The following is a 17,482-nucleotide window of genomic DNA, read 5'->3' as shown; positions in this document are numbered from 1 at the left end:
TTTGAAAATCTAGATGCCCAGGCTGCACTCTAGATCAATTAAAATCTGGGGATGAGAGTCAGACATTAGTATTTTTGAAAGATTCCTAGGTGACTCCAAAGTTTAGCAAAGTTTGGGAACCAATGCGATATGGAAAAATACACATAAGCAATTTGTAGATGTTATCCAAAGGACTCGACTTACGGAACACTATAAATTCACAGGTCTCATGTATGTTTACATTTAAAATACTTCAACATTATAATGGCAAAATATTTCCAAAATATGAATCAGAGACTTTCAGTACATTAAAAATTATTCTGTAATTTAAAACATTGCCAAAATACTACAATCAATTCTTTTCCAGGGGGAAAGTATCAGGAACATTTATTTTCAGCTTCCAAATCCTTTTTACAAGTACAGAAGCAGAAGAAATACTGAAAGATGAAGGGAACAAGGGATATAAACAAAGAAAAACTAAAATGATTATTTACTAAGAATTGCAAATGCTCATTTACTGAGTACACCACAAAGTTCCATTCTCTATTCCTAGGACTTTGTGTCATTTTCAGGGACATGATGCTGGAGGCTCATGCTTTTAGTTTATCAAAATAAACCTAAGTGTTCCTTTTCCCAGCCCTTGGTGAAAACCGAGACTTTACTTGACTCATCTTTATGAAAAAACAGAAAGAAGAAAGAGGTGGAGGGAGAGAGAAGGAGGTAAGGAAGGAAGGGAGGGAGGAAGGCAAGAGAAAAATGTGTCCTAGTGGTAAGCTCACCTGTCCTTTGAACTGCTCTTTGGTTGAAATGCCCCTCCTCATTGATCAGTCCTCATTTAACAGATTTTCATGTGTTAGGAACATTCGAGGATTATGTCAGCTGAGATTCCTGCTGCCCATCTGGTAGAGAGAACAACTTATAATAACAAACACACACCAGACTTGGATGAATTACCATCCCCACAACCTGCAGGCCTGTTGGGGTCATTCAATTCTTCAAACAGTCCGGTTTCTATAATTTCTTCCTGCCATGCTATAGGGACAGCACCTGTTGCAAATCTTTGGAAGAACGTCTTATCTTTATCATCAAATTCGATTCCCCGAACCTCAGAGAAATCTTCAATTTCAGCGATGTCTTTGGCATAAACCACAGAAGGGTCTGGCACAAATGGGGGCTCAACTAGGCCAGCTTCCAGGCGAGCGAAATTGATGGTTTTGAAGAAAGGGTGTTGTCTGGGATCATCGGACTTCTCTCTGTGAAGTAAGAAGATGGGTCAGATTGAGTCACACTAACAAACCAAAAACAGGAAATGTTCTAACAATACAAAATGTGCATTCTTTTCCTGTAATACATTTCATTTTAATTGCAAAGACAATATAACAATGTAAAGAATAATTTAGAAGAATAACTTTAAAACTTACCCACAATTCCACCTTACACAGACAGTAGCATTTTCATCATTTGCAGATAACCTTCACATGTAGATCTAGTTTTTAGAGTCAAGCAGTTGGCATGACTTTTATTCTTAGTATTTTGTGGAAGTATAAGCAAAATTCAGTGGGGCTAGAACCTGCTTGCCTGCAACTACCAGTCACTGCATTTTGCTCTGCCCTCAGAGTCAGACAGAACAAGGGAAGAATGTCTCTTCCCACCACATTCTGAAAGACAGCACCGTATCTCCTCACTCTTCATATGACACGATTTCTAGGAGCTCCACCTACCTCCCCCCACTGCCACAATATTTTTAAAGACTTAAAAAAAATCCATTAGTAATTTTAAGTAGTGTTAATGAGCATACCTTCAGTGCCCAAGACTATGGTTATTGGTTATCAAGGCCTTGTGCTAGAAATTATTCTAGTATTTGCCTTAAAATAAGGGAGAAAAATGTATGTTCCCAATTGTGTAACCTCTTGTATAAGTTATCTATTGCTGTGTAACAAGCCACCCCAACATTTGGTGGCTTAAAACAACAAACATTTATTATCTCACAATTTTTATGGGGAGAGAGTGAGTGAGAGCGAGCCCGAGATTTTAAAAAAAGCAGTCTTTTACTACCTAATCTTGGAAATGACATCTCATTACCTCTGCCATATTTTTAGAAGCAAATCAGTACGTCCAGCCCACCCTTAAGAGAAGGGATTACACAGGAGTGTGGATAAGAGAAGGGGGACCTTTGGGAACCATACTAGGGACAGCCAACTACACATTTCTTTTGGTTCCTCTTAAGTCCACATTTTAAAGAAATAAAAAGGCATCAGATTCAAACGATTTTTTCCTTTACCTTTTTTTAAAAAAAGTTTATTTATTTATTTTGAGACAAAGACAGCATGAATAGGGGAGGGGCAGAGAGAGAGGGAGAAAGGGAGAATCCCAAGCAGGCTCTGCGTTGCCAGTGCAGAACCCAGCGCAGGGCTTGAATTCACGAACCTGTGAGATCACAACCTGAGCTGAACCAAGAGTCGGACGCTTAACCAACTGAGCCACCCAGGCGCCCCTTACTTTTTCTTTTATGTGAATAGATATGCTGCTCTATGAAATGTCTTCCTTTACGGAAAAGTCAATTTCTGTCATAAATCAATCTTAGTAAAAATTAATCACATTCATAGTTTTCCCTTTACATTTATTCCAGTAATCAAAAAGTTTTCAGGAAAAAAACTGAGGACTTCTCCCATATATCCCCTTCAGAGACTCCCAACTATGTCAGGCAATTACTGCAGCAGATTCTATCCAATAGGTTCTAAACACGATAATGACATTACTAATAACAACGAGAATAACTAGCATCTATCCAGAGCCTATTCTCGGCCAACACAAAGTGAAGTGCTGCACTTATGTTATCACAGTCAATCCTCACAACAATGCCTGTCAAATGAAAATTGTAATAAAATATTATTGTGAAAAAGAGAAATTCAGTTGGAGGCATCTGATGTCTAGCCGTTCTCTGGGTTGGTTTTTGTGGTTCAGGCTTAGTACCATCCAGAAAGGCTGCTTCAGGACTCCTTGGACTTTTCTCATTATGAAAACAGGTGAAATTATGAAAACAGCTGAAAACAGGTAAGGAGAACTGCATCAGGAGATACTGCAAGGTGTCTCTTTTCTTCCCAAAGCCAAGTCTTGCTCACTCAAAAGGAAGGAAAATACAGGCTTGCTGACTCCTAGAACTTATTGACCAGTGTGTGTGGCTTACCCCCTGTAAAGTCAGAGTCTTGAGGGAGGGTTACTGAGATCATTTGAAGCTTCGAAGATGGATTTTTCTCTGAAGTTAGGTTTATGAGGTACAATTTATACAGCAACACTCACCATTTTAAGCTGTCAGATTTTGGTGTGGGGAGGGTATCACGTAGATTTTAAATGTAGCAGAACAAGGATAGAGCTAGAATTCCATCCAAGTAGATCAGGAACGAATCTCAAGTCCCTGGGTCTCCAAGAAAACAAAAGAGTTGGAGAGGAAGGAGTGTGTACCATCTTGATGGCCACCAGTAGCATGAACACACTGTCCCACAGGTCGAGAGAGAGAGAGAGAGAGAGAGAGAGAGAGAGAGCTCCTTAAACTCACACTGAGCACTTTTAACTTGGATACACAAAGAGCGCCCAGGGGCTCAGTAACTTTGAGAAACTTGTCAGGCCAGTCTTGACATCAGGATAAACAGTTCTCAAGTAACATCTCAAGAAACAGGCCCAAATGGCCTTGGCTTGCCCATCAGGGATGGCGACTGCAGCCCTTTTGCAACTAGTCACAAAGAACAAAGGAAGATAGCCCACTAAAGGTTTTCTTTGTTCTCCAACACCCCAACTAGATGCCCCTGGGGGGCAGGGCCCATGCTTTAGGGCCTTTTTCACTAAATGTCTGTGGTGGCTGATGCTGATGACAAAAGACTAGGCTTTCTAACCCCTATTCCTTCAACTGGGTGTCTGGGCCGCTGCAAAGCTGATCACTTTATTTTCTGCACGAGTGTCTCTTACGTCGGGTCTGTAATTAGAAATAGCATGAGTATTATTTTACTGTTGAATCTTCCCCTGGCAGCTTCACACAGAGATCTTTTGACCCACCATTATGCGGTGCACTTTGGACAAACAAGAGAGGCTATTGATGGAGGCAGCATCTTTTATAGTAGCCAAACCGGCCACCGTAGGAAAGTAGATTCTTCTGCTTGTTGGAGTAGATTTTATGTCACAGCATTTACAGGGGCTCTTGTGCTCCTGAACCCCACACAGATATTACAATGGATTTTCTTATAATAGTCAAAGGAGCAAGGATATCACCTGACCATACACCATGGGCTTTGGTCTGACAAGACAGTATGTATTGGTATGAAATTATGTGTTGGAGAAGCACTTAAGTCAGAGGCTTGCATGGTTATTTGATCTTGTTCTGCTGCACTGACTGGTCAGAATAAAACCTGCAAAATGCTTAAGTGGGCTTCAGCTTTTATTTTATTGGGAAACGCCATAAATCCTTTCAGGTGCCCTTGTGAGATGCTCAGAAAAGCTTTCAACTTCTCTGCAAAATTAATTCACAGACCTATGAAGACATCCTTTCGGTGACGTCTAAAGAAGGCAAAGGGTTTTAAAATTTATTTCAAATGTTCGTGAACACAACAGGGAGGGGGCACAGGACCTGTCTGCTGTGTGACATGCTGTGTAGGTATTTGCTTGGCCTTGAAGGACACCACTAAATCAATCAAGCGTTATCTCATTTGAATTTCTAAAAAAATACAGAGAGTTGAAATGAAAATGTTGGAAGGTTTTGTCTTTCACTGAACAGCTGGTTTTTATATGCCTTTTCTCTAATGTTGTAAACAGTTTTATTCAAAACAGTCACAACAACAGATGCTTTATTAAAAGGTTCTGCTTGATGGAGCAGCTTCAGGCAATGAGCCAGTGCTTTAAGGTGGCATTTTCCTGAAGAAGTTTGTCAACATTTTATTTTATGTACTCACAGCGTGTTTATAGATTTTCAATAAATCCTGGCAAGCAGTAGTGTTCCCTTCAGGGAAATCATCTAAAGAAACTGTCTCCCTTCCTCTCCGCCTCCTCCACCACTGTTGGTGCTCCCGCTCAGGCTCCCCGTGCTTGAGAACCCGCGCCGTAGACGTGGTCAGTGGTCACCGTTTCTGGGTCTCCTCTCCTTCCTGGGCAGATGGAAGACAACACTAGCCAGACCCTTCGACCTTGCACGGAGCCAAGACTCATTCTGGCCAAACGGAAGTGCGTGTGAAGTGACGTGTAAATGGGTCACTTCCTGACTGAGGCGGTACAGAGCTCCCTAGGTTCTCTGTGCTCTCTTCTCTTACTAGAGCAACTGGAAGCCGCCAGTTCCAATGGTGCTGTCAGAGGGAAGCAGCCTGGGTCTCTGAGTCACTGCTCAGCGGGGTGACACCCTGCAGTGCTGCTGGACCCACAATGGACTTTGTGTGGATGAGAAAAACTCCCTTATTTTTAAGCTGCAGGGACCTTTGGGATTTGCTTGTTATCATGACGTGGCCTATTCTGACCACACAATGCAACGTTGGAATCTGCACAGGAAAATCAGCTCCAGGTTTTACTTCACACAAATGCAGAGTTTCCACCAAATTTCAAAATACTTGTTTTCTAGTTTGGTATCTGTTGTGCTTTGAAAGTTATTACAAAAGGATTTTGTTTTGCTATCTTAAAAAGTCAAGTTGGGGCACCTGTCTGGCTCAGCCAGTTAAGCGTCCAACTCTTGATTTTGGCTCATGTCATGATCTCGAGATTTATGGGTTTGAGCCCCACGTTGGGCTCTGTGCTGGCAGTGCAGAGCTTTCTTGAGTTTCTCTGTCTCCCTCTCTCTGCCCCTCTCTCCCCCTCATCTCTGTCTCTCTCAAAAATTAATAAACTTAAAAATTCAGGTCAAAAAGTAAAAATTTACCTCCATACTCTAATATTTTTAATTAAGACAGCCTTGTTCTAGAAGCTTCACTAGCAACAAGTACTTGCTTGTAAGATTTAGGGTAATTTTATTGCCTAAGTTCTGGTGTAATATTAAAAATCAGTCATATTATTTCATGTTGTAGTTTTCATATTTGTATATAAATGTATTTTTTATTTGTTTTTAGAGAGAGACAGCGCATGTGAGCAGCAGAGAGGGACAGCAGGAGAGAGAGAAAGAGTACCAAGCAGGCTCCAAACACAGCAGAGAGTCTGGTTTGGGAATTGATCCCACAACTCTGAGATCATGACCTGAGTTGAAACCAAGAGTCAGACGTTCAGCTGACTGAGCTACCGAGACACCCTTATGTTTGTATATATTAAAACAATTTTTTAAATGTTTATTTAAAATGAACAAGAAACAGGGGAGGAGCAGGGGAGGAGCAGAGAGAGAGGGAGACACAGAATCTGAAGCAGCCTCCAGGCTCTGAGCTGTCAGCACAGAGCCCAATGCAGGGCTAGAACTCATGAACCATGAGATTATGACCTGAGCCGAAGTCAAAGGTTTAACTGACTGAGCCACCCAGGTGCCCCTGCATATAATTTGAAATATTGAAAATTTAGTCCAAGAATTTAAGACATTCAAGTCAAAATATTATCTGCTATCTCTCTTAGAACAAATTAATAATTGCTATTGCTTATTGAATGATTCCTAACATATATTATACCTAACTTTACGTATTTATATCTAAACCTCAAAATATCCCACTGTATTCATTAGGATTCTCTACAGAAACAGAACCAAGAGGATATTGAAGAGGTCTGGAATGTACCATAGCAGTATAAAAATTATTTTGAGCTGAAGGCATTTGAGAGTCAACACATACAGGTTCTGAACTCCCCTTATTTGCCTTGAAGCAAAGACTCCCCCAAAAAATCAACTCATAAATCTTCTCTCTGGGAGTTTTAGACCAGGAAAGATTGACTCCTATCACCAGTGACAGAAGTCAGCACTACACTTCAACATTGTCACAAAACTATCATATCACCTGACTATTCTCCTAAGGGTCCATGTCTCTCTCCTAAAAGTCATTAGTTTTCCTACGTGCCTGTCTCCCTACCAATCCTAAGAAACCATTTGTTTTCCTATAAGCACCCTTTCCCTGCTCCTTTTCCCCTATTAACATGACATATAATTCCAACTGATCCCAGTCATGTTTTTCTGTGAAATCTTGTATATGAGCATGAATAAAAACTGTCCTTTCTCTTACTAATCTGTCTTTTTTCAGTTGAGTTTGCAGGCTTCCACACCTAAAAGGGTAGAGGAAATGTTTTTTTCTCTCTGACAATATATGTGCATGTATATGAGAGAGGGCGGGGGGGGATTTATTTTAAGGAATTGGTTCACACAATTGTGTGGAGGTTGGGCAAGTCCAAATTCTACAAGGTAGATTGCCAAGCTGGAGACCCAAGGAAGAGCTGCATTTCAAGTCCAAAGGTGGTTTGCTGGAAGAATTGCCTCTTCTTGCAGGGAAGTCAGTCTTTTTCTGTTAAGGCCTTCAACTGATTGGATGAGACCCATCCACATGATGAAGAATAAGCTCCTTTACTCAAAGACTACAGATTTATATATTAATCTTACCTAAAAAATAACTGCACAGAAACATCCAGAATAACTGATCAAATATTGGAGTATGGTGGTCTAGACAAATTGATATAAAGTTAATCATCACCTCCATAAACTCTCCATTTTAATACATGAGGATATTGAGACTCTGAGAAGGTAATTCAATTGCTTGAGGTAAAACGACATAGCAGAGCTGGGATGTGAGTCTATGTCTGTGAATATAAAGCCTTGGTTTTGTCTCTATATAACATAGTCACCTACTGCCAAGGGCCTTTTAACAGGTCAGCTTTTACTTATTGTGTCTTCTAAATATCTTGATCTTATTATTCCATGTAAGCAGTAAAGCTTGACTTTTTTCAAAACAAATTTCAGGGTACCTGGGTGGCTCAGTCAGCTAAGCGTCCAACTTAGGCTCAGGTCATGATCTCATGATTCGTGAGTTTGAGTCTCATGTTGGGCTTCGTGCTGACAGCTCAGAGCCTGGAGTCTGTTTCGGATTCTGTGTCTCCCTCTTTCTCTGCTCCTCCCCTCTGCACACTCTTTCTCTCCTTCAAAAATAAATAAATATTAAAAAATTTTTTAAAACGAACTTCAACTGTACTTAACATAGCTGGCAACATGATATGTACTCACTAAAAATCTGTTGACTGACTGATATCTTGCAGAGCCATTTAAAGGTGGCACACCTGGGGGTGCCTGGGTGGCTCAGTTGGGTAAGTGTCCAACTTTGGATCAGGTCATGATCTCCTAGTTCATGAGTTCGAGCCCCACATCTGGCTGTGCTGACAGCTCAAGAGCCTGGAGCCTGCTTGGGATTCTGTGTCTCCTTCTCTCGGCCTCTCCTCTGCTCATGCTCTGTCTCTCTGTTTCTCAAAAATAAATAAAAACATTAAAACATATTTTTTAAAAAAGTGGCACAATTGGGTGGCTTAGTCGTTGAGCATCTGACTTCAGCTCAGGTCTTAATCTTGGGGCTTGTGGGTTCAGGCTCTGTATCAGGCTCTCTGCTCTCAGCTTGGAGCCCTCTTTGGATCTTTGGTCCCCCTTTCTCTCTCTGCCCCTCCCCCACCAGCATGCGTGCATGTTCTCTTTCTTAAAAATAAACATTAAGGGGCGCCTGGGTGGCTTAGTCGGTTAAGCATCCGACTTTCGCTTAGGTCATGATCTCGCGGTTCACGGGTTCGGGACCCGCGTCGGGCTCTGTGCTGACTGCCAGCTCAGAGCCTGGAGCCTGTTTCAGTCTGTGACTCCCTCTCTCTCTGGCCCTCCCCTGCTCACGCTGTCTCTCTCTCTCTCTCTCCTAGAAATAAATAAAAAAAATAAATAAAAAATAAACATTAAAATTTTTTTAATTAAAAAAATTAAGTGGCAGAATTTTCACGGTGCCTGGATGGCAGTTAAGTGTTAAGTAAAGTGTTAAGTGTCCTACTGTTGATCCCTTGATTTCAGCTCAGGTCATGATCTTGAGGTCATGAGATCAAACTCTGCCTTGGGCTCCATGCCTAGTGGGGAGTCTGCTTGGGATTCTTTCTCATCCTCTCTCTCTGCCCCTCTGCTAGCCCACTCGCATGCTGTCTTGCAAAATAAATAAATATTAAAAATATGTATTAAATATAAATAATATATATTTTTACTTTTATACATTTATATATATTTATATATTATATATCTATCAAAACAAGATATATCTACATATATATATATATATACACCTGCATATATATGTATATATATGTATATACATATATCTCTCGGAGATTGTTCCATATCAAGTGCTCACAGTGTTTTAAAGTGTATACTTAACAATATAACATGCAAATAATAATAGGAAAATAATAATAAAACTTAACTTCAAGGCCTCAGCACTAATCCAAAGTACTTCCCAAATCCCCACGGACAATGCTGACACTGCTAATCACCTCTGTTATATGGTAGTTTACCTGCTTCCTAAACGTTGCTCCGGTTTCTTAGCCAAGAAGAGTCTGCAAATATCTTTTGCTTCCTCTGTGAAGTTATCATGCTGGAATCTGACGTCTTCTTTCAGGGTTCTTTGCTTTAAATCCTCTTTACTGACTTTTTCCTTGTAATCTTTAAATGGTGTTCGTCCAGCAACCATTTCATAAATACTGCATCCCATCGCGAACCAGTCCACAGGATAGGAATAACTCACTTTTTCCATTAGGATTTCAGGAGCCATATAACCATTGGTTCCAGCCTGTAATACCCCAAACGAGAAACAAAACAAAGACACTGATGTGAGTATAACAAATGCTGCTGATTGCCTATCCAATACCCATTATCCTTTTCTTTCTTTGTTTAGGGAAACTTAATTTATTTGGGGCTGCAATGTGTCTAACCTATTCTAGTCCCTGCTTTCCCAGCCTCATCTAGCGCAGTTGGGGCAGGCCATGTGATCTATTCTGGCAAGTGAGATATAAAGAGGATTTAGCTGGATTGCATTATAAAAGGGACAGATGAAGCTGCCCTGATTTCCCCACTTCACCGTTAAGGTGAAAAGTTCAAGTGGATGTCTTTATGATTCCCGTAAGGTTGGCTTCTGTATTTTATTCACAAATAATAGAAAATTAGATGCATGGTATTATTTTTCAAAAAATTTTACTTATTTATTTTGAGAAAGAGTAAGTGCATGCACATGTGAGTGGGGGAGGGGCAGAGAGAGAGCGAGGGAGAGAGAGAATCCCAAGCAGGCTCCACACTGCCAGAGCAGACCCCAATGTGGGGTTCGAACTCATGAACGATGAGATGGTGACCTGAGCTGAAATCAACAGTTGACCACTTAGCAGATGGAGCCATCCACGCACTCCTAGATGCATGGGTTTTTAAAGGTTGAGCACTTTATTGCTAATATTGAATGTTCATATATTACCTGGTCCGTAATTCTTATTCTATTTGCTATATATTGATATTAATATCACACATCTCTGCCTGTCTCTGCATTGAAAAATTAGCATAGTCATCTTAATCTAGAAAATTCCACACATGAAATTTCATCTCACATGCATGACCATATTTTGTAGGCACCCTTCTAGTGGCAATGTATGCCAAATGACCACTGGATTAAAAAAGGTATTTTTTAAATATGTATTTTTTACAGCAAAATACATGTAACATAAAATTTTCCATCTTAATAATTTTTGAATGTACAGTTCAAGAGTATTAAGTACATTCACCTTGTTGTGCAACCATGATCACTATCCATCTCCAGAATTCTTTTCAGCTTGCAAAACTGAAACTCTATGCCCATCAAACAACTCCCCATTGCCCCCATTCCCCAGGCCCTGGCAACCACCATTCTACTTTCTGTCTCAATTAATCTGCCTACTCTAGGTCCCTCATGTATGTGGAATCATGCAGTTATTGTCTTTTAGTGAATGTGTGATTTTAATAAGTCATTCATTTGACAAATATTTAATGAATACCTATAACATACCTTATAATTCTAAACCATGTATATATGTGTATATATGCACATAAATACACATATATACATGGTTTATAATATATGTATATATACATATATACACACATATATACATGTGTGTGTATATACACACATACACAAACACATTATGGTTTCATAAAAACTAAGTTGTTTTTGGTTAAAGCATAATGCGTAACTTCTGCAGAAATTAAAAATTCAAAGCACGTGCTAAAATGACAATATGCTTCTATTAGTACATAAAAATGATAATGTAAATTATTGGCAGAGTTGTGAGAAACAGATGTGCTCTGTAAATTGACCTAGACTTTTAGGAGAGCAATAACATATAGAGTCATAGACAATAATAGACCAATTATTCCTGTTCTTCAAACAGTTTACTTACCTTTGGAGTATGTATCTCAAAGAAATGACTCAGAAGAAGGAAAAAGAAATCTATGCTGAGATGTTCACAGCTCCATTATTCCTAACGGTCACAAGTTGGAAATATCCAAATGCCCATCAATAAAGACAACCGACTTGAGTCTATTGTTAATACCAAGAAGTTTAAATATATACTGGGTTTCACAGACCGATTACAAATACGCATTCCAGTACATCAAAAAAGTTAGAAAGTGTTTTTAGTTGTTTATTAGGTGATTTTTTTCTGTCTAATTGCTTAAGTATATGTTTTTCATATGCACAGTATATATAGTGCATTAGGAATATTAAATTCCATGGGTAATTTCTACATGGATAACAACAATGAAAAATATATATGACCCAAGCACTAATGAGAAGTAATTGGCCTGTTCTGGAAGTGACTGAGGTCTGACGAGCTGGGCATGAGTCAGCGTGGCACTGCTGTTTTCATAGAAGCTGACATATAATTTGGGTGACCATATGTTCCGGTTTGACCGGTACAGTCTCAGTTTACATCTGTTGCCCTGGTATCTTGTCTAGTTTTGCATGTGTCCAGACAAAAGGTCCTGTGGGCTCCTCTGAGGCCCAGGATATAGTCTTACTCATCTTTGTATCCAAACTAGGTACTTACTGCAGGGCCTCATCTGGTGCATGCCCAACAAAATGTTTGTTCAATAAACAAGAGTAAAGACGGTACCTAGATGTTTTCCAGTCACTATCCAACCAATATTTATTGAGCCAGGCCCTCCAGTGAGTTCTAGGGATACCAAGACATATAATACCTGGCCCTTGCCCTTTAGGACTTATAAGCTGATAGAGACAGGTCAAAAGGTTAATTCAATAAAGTAAGGTAAATGCCATAATGGAAGTATAAAACAAGCACAGAGAGGCCTGAGGGGTATGTGTGTGTGTGTGTGTGTGTGTGTGTGTGTGTGTGTGTTGGGGATACTTCACTGAAGGGTGATAGCTGAGCTGAATCATGAAGGAAGAACCTGTCACACAGAGAAGACTAGCCAGCTAATGAGCATATGCTCAGGAGTGTGGAATACTCCAGGAGTATAGGAGTCAGGAATAATGTGGGGAACTTTAAGGAATTTGGCATTTCTGGAATACAAGATCTGTGGGATGCAATGGTGGGAGGGGAGACTAGAGGGAAAGATGTGGATAAGAAACACTGTATGCCAAAACAGCAAAAACTCATTCCCTATCTCCCTTTTCCCTTTTGTCCCTCTACTAGGGAAGTCAGAAGGCTAAGCACTACATCTCCCAGCTTCCTTTGTACCTAGGGTGATCTTGTGCAAGGCCAAGGTGCTAAGGGTTGAAGAAAAGGGGGAGTAAGCTTACTTAGAAATATATAAAAGAGGGGCACCTGGGTAGCTCAGTCAGTTGAGCATCCGACTCTTAATTTTGGCTCAGGTCATGATCTCAGGGTTGTGGGATTGAGCCCCTTGTCAGGCTCTGGACTGGGCATGAAGCCTGCTTGGGATTCTCTCTCTCCTCTCTCACTGCTCCTCCCCTGCTCACATGCTCTGTCTCTCTCTATCTCTCTTTCAAAATAAATAAACATTTAAAAAAATGCATAAAAGATATAAGACAGACTAATGGATCAATAGAGAGATAAATGGATAGGCATGTGACAAAGTGAATCTAAGAAAATATTAATGATATACAATGGAACATTGGTCATAAAAAATGAAATACTGATACATGCTACAGCATGGATGAACCCTGAAGACATTATGCCAAGTTAAAGAAGCCAAACACAGAAGACAATATTTTGTATGTTTCCATTTATATATAATGTCCAAAATAGGCAATCCACAGAGCCAGAAAGTGCATTAGTGGTCACTTAGGGTTGAGAGAGAGGGAGTAGGAGTGATGCTAAAGGGTAAGGGATTGCTTTCTGGGATGAAGAAAAGATTCTAAAACTGTGATAATGCTTGCATGGCTCTATGAATATACTAAAACCCACTGACATATATACTTTAAACAGGTCAATTTTATGGTAGTTAAATTATATATCAATAAAGCTGTTCAAAATGTCTACAGTAAAGGCTAGGTAATGGGTATACAGGTTCTTGATGTGAAATTCTTTCAACTTTCCTACATTTGAAAGTTTTTATAATAGAACGTAGAGGGGAAAAAGGAGTGAGGGAAGGGGATGTGATGCCAGGCATTACCAGGCGGCTGTTCACTCACCAGGCACAAGAGAATCTTCTGGAATATAAAAAGAAACTGCAGGGGAGAGTGAAGGAGGGGAAGGAATCCATCTGGCCAGCTCTCTCCCATCTCCTACTTCCATGAATCAAAGATTATCCAAAATATAACTGGTCTATATTTCCAGATATGTCATCCAGACCTTTAGCAGCTACCTAGAAACCAGGATTCACATCACACAGTATGATATTTCCTCCAATTCTAAAAGTTGGGGTGGGGGGGCAACTCGGCCTACAAGTGGAGCCAGGAGGGTGCTGTCCTAGACAGAGAGAAGAGGCAGAGAGGGACTGTGAGAAGGTGTGTGAGGTTTGTGGCCCAGTATACAAACTTGATGACATTTCTCAACGATGTACTTTGGTGTGGGGCTTTTTCCATCTGTGATGTTGGTTAGTGGTTGGCTGCTTAATCCAGAAACTAATGGCTGTCAGAATCGGGAAACTTTCTCATATTATTTCTTTGATTATTTTCACACTTCCATATACTTTCCTCTCTTGTTCTTTTTGGAAATCCTCAGTGAATCCCCCATGTTTCTTATCTTTTGCTTGTATTTTCTTTGTCTTTCCTTCCTCTTCCTTCCTTCCTCTTTCCTTCCTCCTTCCTTCCTTCTTTTCTTTTCCTTTCTTTTCTTTTTTCTTTTCTTTCCTTTCTTTCTTTCCAGGAGACTCCTTCTATTTTTTTCTCCAACTCTTCTTCTTCTTTTAAACAGTATTATATTGTGGGAAATTTCAAACATACACAAAAGAGATATGAGAAAAATAAATCCAGTATATGCTACACTCAGCTTTGATAATTATCAACAAATGGTCAATATTGTTTCATCTATGTCCCTGACCCACTCCTACTGCCCCAGTCTATCCTCGACATCATATCATGTGTATTTCACTATGAATCTCTAAAAGATAAGGTCACTTTTTCTTCTTTTAACATTTATTCATTCTTTAGAGACAGAGACAGAGTGTGAGCAGGGGAGGGGCAGAGAGAGAGGGAGACATTGAATCTGAAGCAGGCTCCAGGCTCTGAGCTGTCAGCACAGAGCCTGATGCGGGGCTAGAACTCACAAACTGTGAGATCATGACCTGACCCAAAGTTGGACACTTAACCGACAGAGCCACCCAGGCACCGCTAAAAGGTAAGGTCACTTAAAAAAACAAAGCCAAAGCACTATAATGCCATTATCTCATTTTAAAAATAACAATAATTTTTTAACATTATCAAATATCTGGACATGCTTACACTTCTCCACTTGTCCTATAAACCTGTCTTCTAAATAATTTGTTATACAATTAAGCTTAAGACAGTGTAATTGCTTGGTATGTCTCTTAAATTTTTGTGAATATATAAGTACCTTGTCTGTCTGCCTCCCATCCCTCTGAAAGTTTTTGTTACAAAAAGTGGCTAAACTATAGAGTGTCCCAGGTGAGATTTTGCTGATAGCATCCCTGTGGTATCATTTAACATGTTCCTCTATGCTTAGTGTTCCTGTAAATTAATAGCTAGATCTAGAGGCTTAATCCTTCTACTGAAATTTCTTTTCTGCAAATGTTTTTTTATTAACATACAATTAACATAGAATAATGTGCACAGATAGTAGATGTTCAGTTAAATAAAATTTTGATAATTGAATATACCCATATAAGTACCACCCAAACAAGATATAGAACATGTTTATCCACCCAGAAAGTTCTCTTGTGTCCCTTTCTAATCCATTCTCCTCCCTCCTTCGCAGGCAACCATTTTCTGATTTGTCACCATAGATTGGTTTTGTCTGTTCTTGGATTTCATGTAAATGGAATTGTATGGTAGATACTTTTTTGTACCTGATTTCTTTTCTTTTTTTTTTTTTTTTGACATAATGCTTTTGAGATTTATCCATGTTGTTCTGCAAACTTATTCATGAATTTTTTTTTTAATTTCCAAATGTCCTTTTCTTCTCTGAATGTTCCTTGTTTCTAGCATTTGTTCTTGTTTCATGTAGTATCTTATCTCCTCTTAAATCTCATAAGATATTAATTATAAATAAAAAAAGTTCTATTCATTGCATTGCTCCTGAATTCTATAAGCTTCTTTCTTCTGTGGTTTTTGTATAATCTTTCATTTTAGAGGGTTCTTTCAAATAATAAATAATCTTTGACTATTCATATTTAAAGCTGACAAGCAGCTTGTCAAATGATGGGCTTCACCACAGGGTGATCCTACCGAGCCATTTCAATGGGGACCTCACCTGTGAATATCCATAGACCTTTTGTGTTAGCCTGCTCAGTTTCCCCAGAAAGATGCTCTAATACCCCACCTGAGGGGGGCCAGCCTGCTTGCACTCATTCTGGGAGCTAAGGTGGGGAGGGGACAGAGGGTCTCTCTGTACAAAATATTTCACTCTCTACAATTCTCAGCTGGGCTATATGTACCTGGGTCCAGCTTCTCTCTGGTTCAGTCTCTTCTGCTGCGGTCGGAGAGGCATGAAAAAAGATTACAAACAACATCCAAGTGCAGTTCAGATGGTGGTGATTGGTAAGTTCTACTTAGCAACACTGGGTGTGAGCTTGCTCTGTGTGTGGCCCCTTCCAATAAGCAGATTTCAGAGGTGAGTGACTTTAAGGATTAAAATAGCTAGTCAGGACACCAGATAAACATCAGTTGCTCAGTAGAAGGAAGGTATAGGGTGAAAGTGGAGAACATGCCTTGTCCTAAAACAAAGGATGTAAGACACTGTCTGGGGGGAAAATTGGAAATAATAATGTATAATACTTATTATGTGCTTATTACATGGTAAATATTTTCTCAAGTGCTTTATGTGAATTTCTCGTTTCATTTTTATGATAAACCTATGAGACAGAAACTATTTTATCTCCCATTTTACAGATTAGAAAACAGAACCACAGAGGGTTTAAATCCTACCCAAGGTCATCCACCCAGGATTCACACACAGGTCTGCACTTTGAACCACTACAGTACACTGCTTCTATGGAAGTAGGTGAGGTGGCTTTTTCTTACCCTTCCACTTTCCCTTTAGATTTCTCTTTTCCTCTTAGAATCCTCTCATTCCCTCTCCCCATCTATCAAGGACCAAGACCTTATCTTGGTCCATTCTTGCTTAAGCTGCTTCCCTTCTCCTTTTCCCAACAAGTCCTTCATCCTTTCCTGTATCTCTGTTCCACAGGCTGGCTAGACTGCTCCACACCATGAAGGTTGCTAAGAGTGGGGACCAGCCCCTGAGCCATGCTCCAGGACCATCTTGCTCTCTCCCCAGGGAAATAAATGAAGAACCGGCCAGCCATCCTTACAGCACTTACAGCCTCTTGGTGTAATGGAAGGAGCACAAGACGGCATGCAGGACAGCTTTAGATTCATTCCAAATAATTCTCAGGACTGAATTTACCTTGTGGCCCTAAAGACAGAAAATGTCAGTGATGGAATTTTGAAGGGCACCACCTCCTTGAGGAGTGGAGGTATTTCACAGAGAAGAATGGAATTAGAGGCACACGCCAGACTCTGAGCACCCAAATTCCATTGCAGCCTCCAGCTGAAAAAATTAATTGCCTGCCCTTTATGCCATTTGTCTTCTGCATGTGAACTGCCTCCTCAGAGTGGGGTGGGAGGAGAGAACTAGCCAAGCAGCATGTGGCAGGGTCCAACCACGCTGACCTCTCACAGTTTAGTTTAACTCCTGCAGTGACAAAGGGCCCCCATGCATCAGTCTCTGTGTCATCAAAACAGTCGCTTTTGGTCCATGTGACCAGAACTGCCATTGCCAGGGCTATAGGGATCACCCAAGTGTCAGCAGCAATAAAACCCTTAGTGGAGGTTTTGTGTATCATTTTTTTTTTGTTTCCTTCTTTTTTTTCTTTTGGTTTTACAACGCCTTTTGATGGACCCACATAGTCAACACCTGGTCAGGCAAAACAAGGTAT

The 17,482-nt window shown here is 40.1% G+C and overlaps 1 protein-coding gene across 1 annotated transcript in view; it reads right to left on the bottom strand.

The window, feature by feature from the left end:
- Positions 1-353: 353 nt before the first annotated feature.
- Positions 354-17,482, bottom strand: part of GRK7 (G protein-coupled receptor kinase 7) — a 28,617-nt gene continuing 11,488 nt past the window's right edge. Inside the window, exons 3-4 of the mRNA XM_039248557.1 lie at positions 9,436-9,710; positions 354-1,232 (exon numbers count right to left, since the gene is read on the bottom strand). Of these exons, the coding sequence (XP_039104488.1) occupies positions 896-1,232; positions 9,436-9,710 (612 nt within the window). The 3' untranslated portion in view covers positions 354-895. The remainder of the gene's footprint in view (positions 1,233-9,435; positions 9,711-17,482) is intronic.

This window comes from Hyaena hyaena, unplaced genomic scaffold, assembly GCF_003009895.1.
Source record: "Hyaena hyaena isolate Hyena2069 unplaced genomic scaffold, ASM300989v1 scaffold_311, whole genome shotgun sequence".
NCBI lineage: Eukaryota > Metazoa > Chordata > Mammalia > Carnivora > Hyaenidae > Hyaena > Hyaena hyaena.
This window is presented reverse-complemented; position numbering and strand designations above follow the sequence as displayed.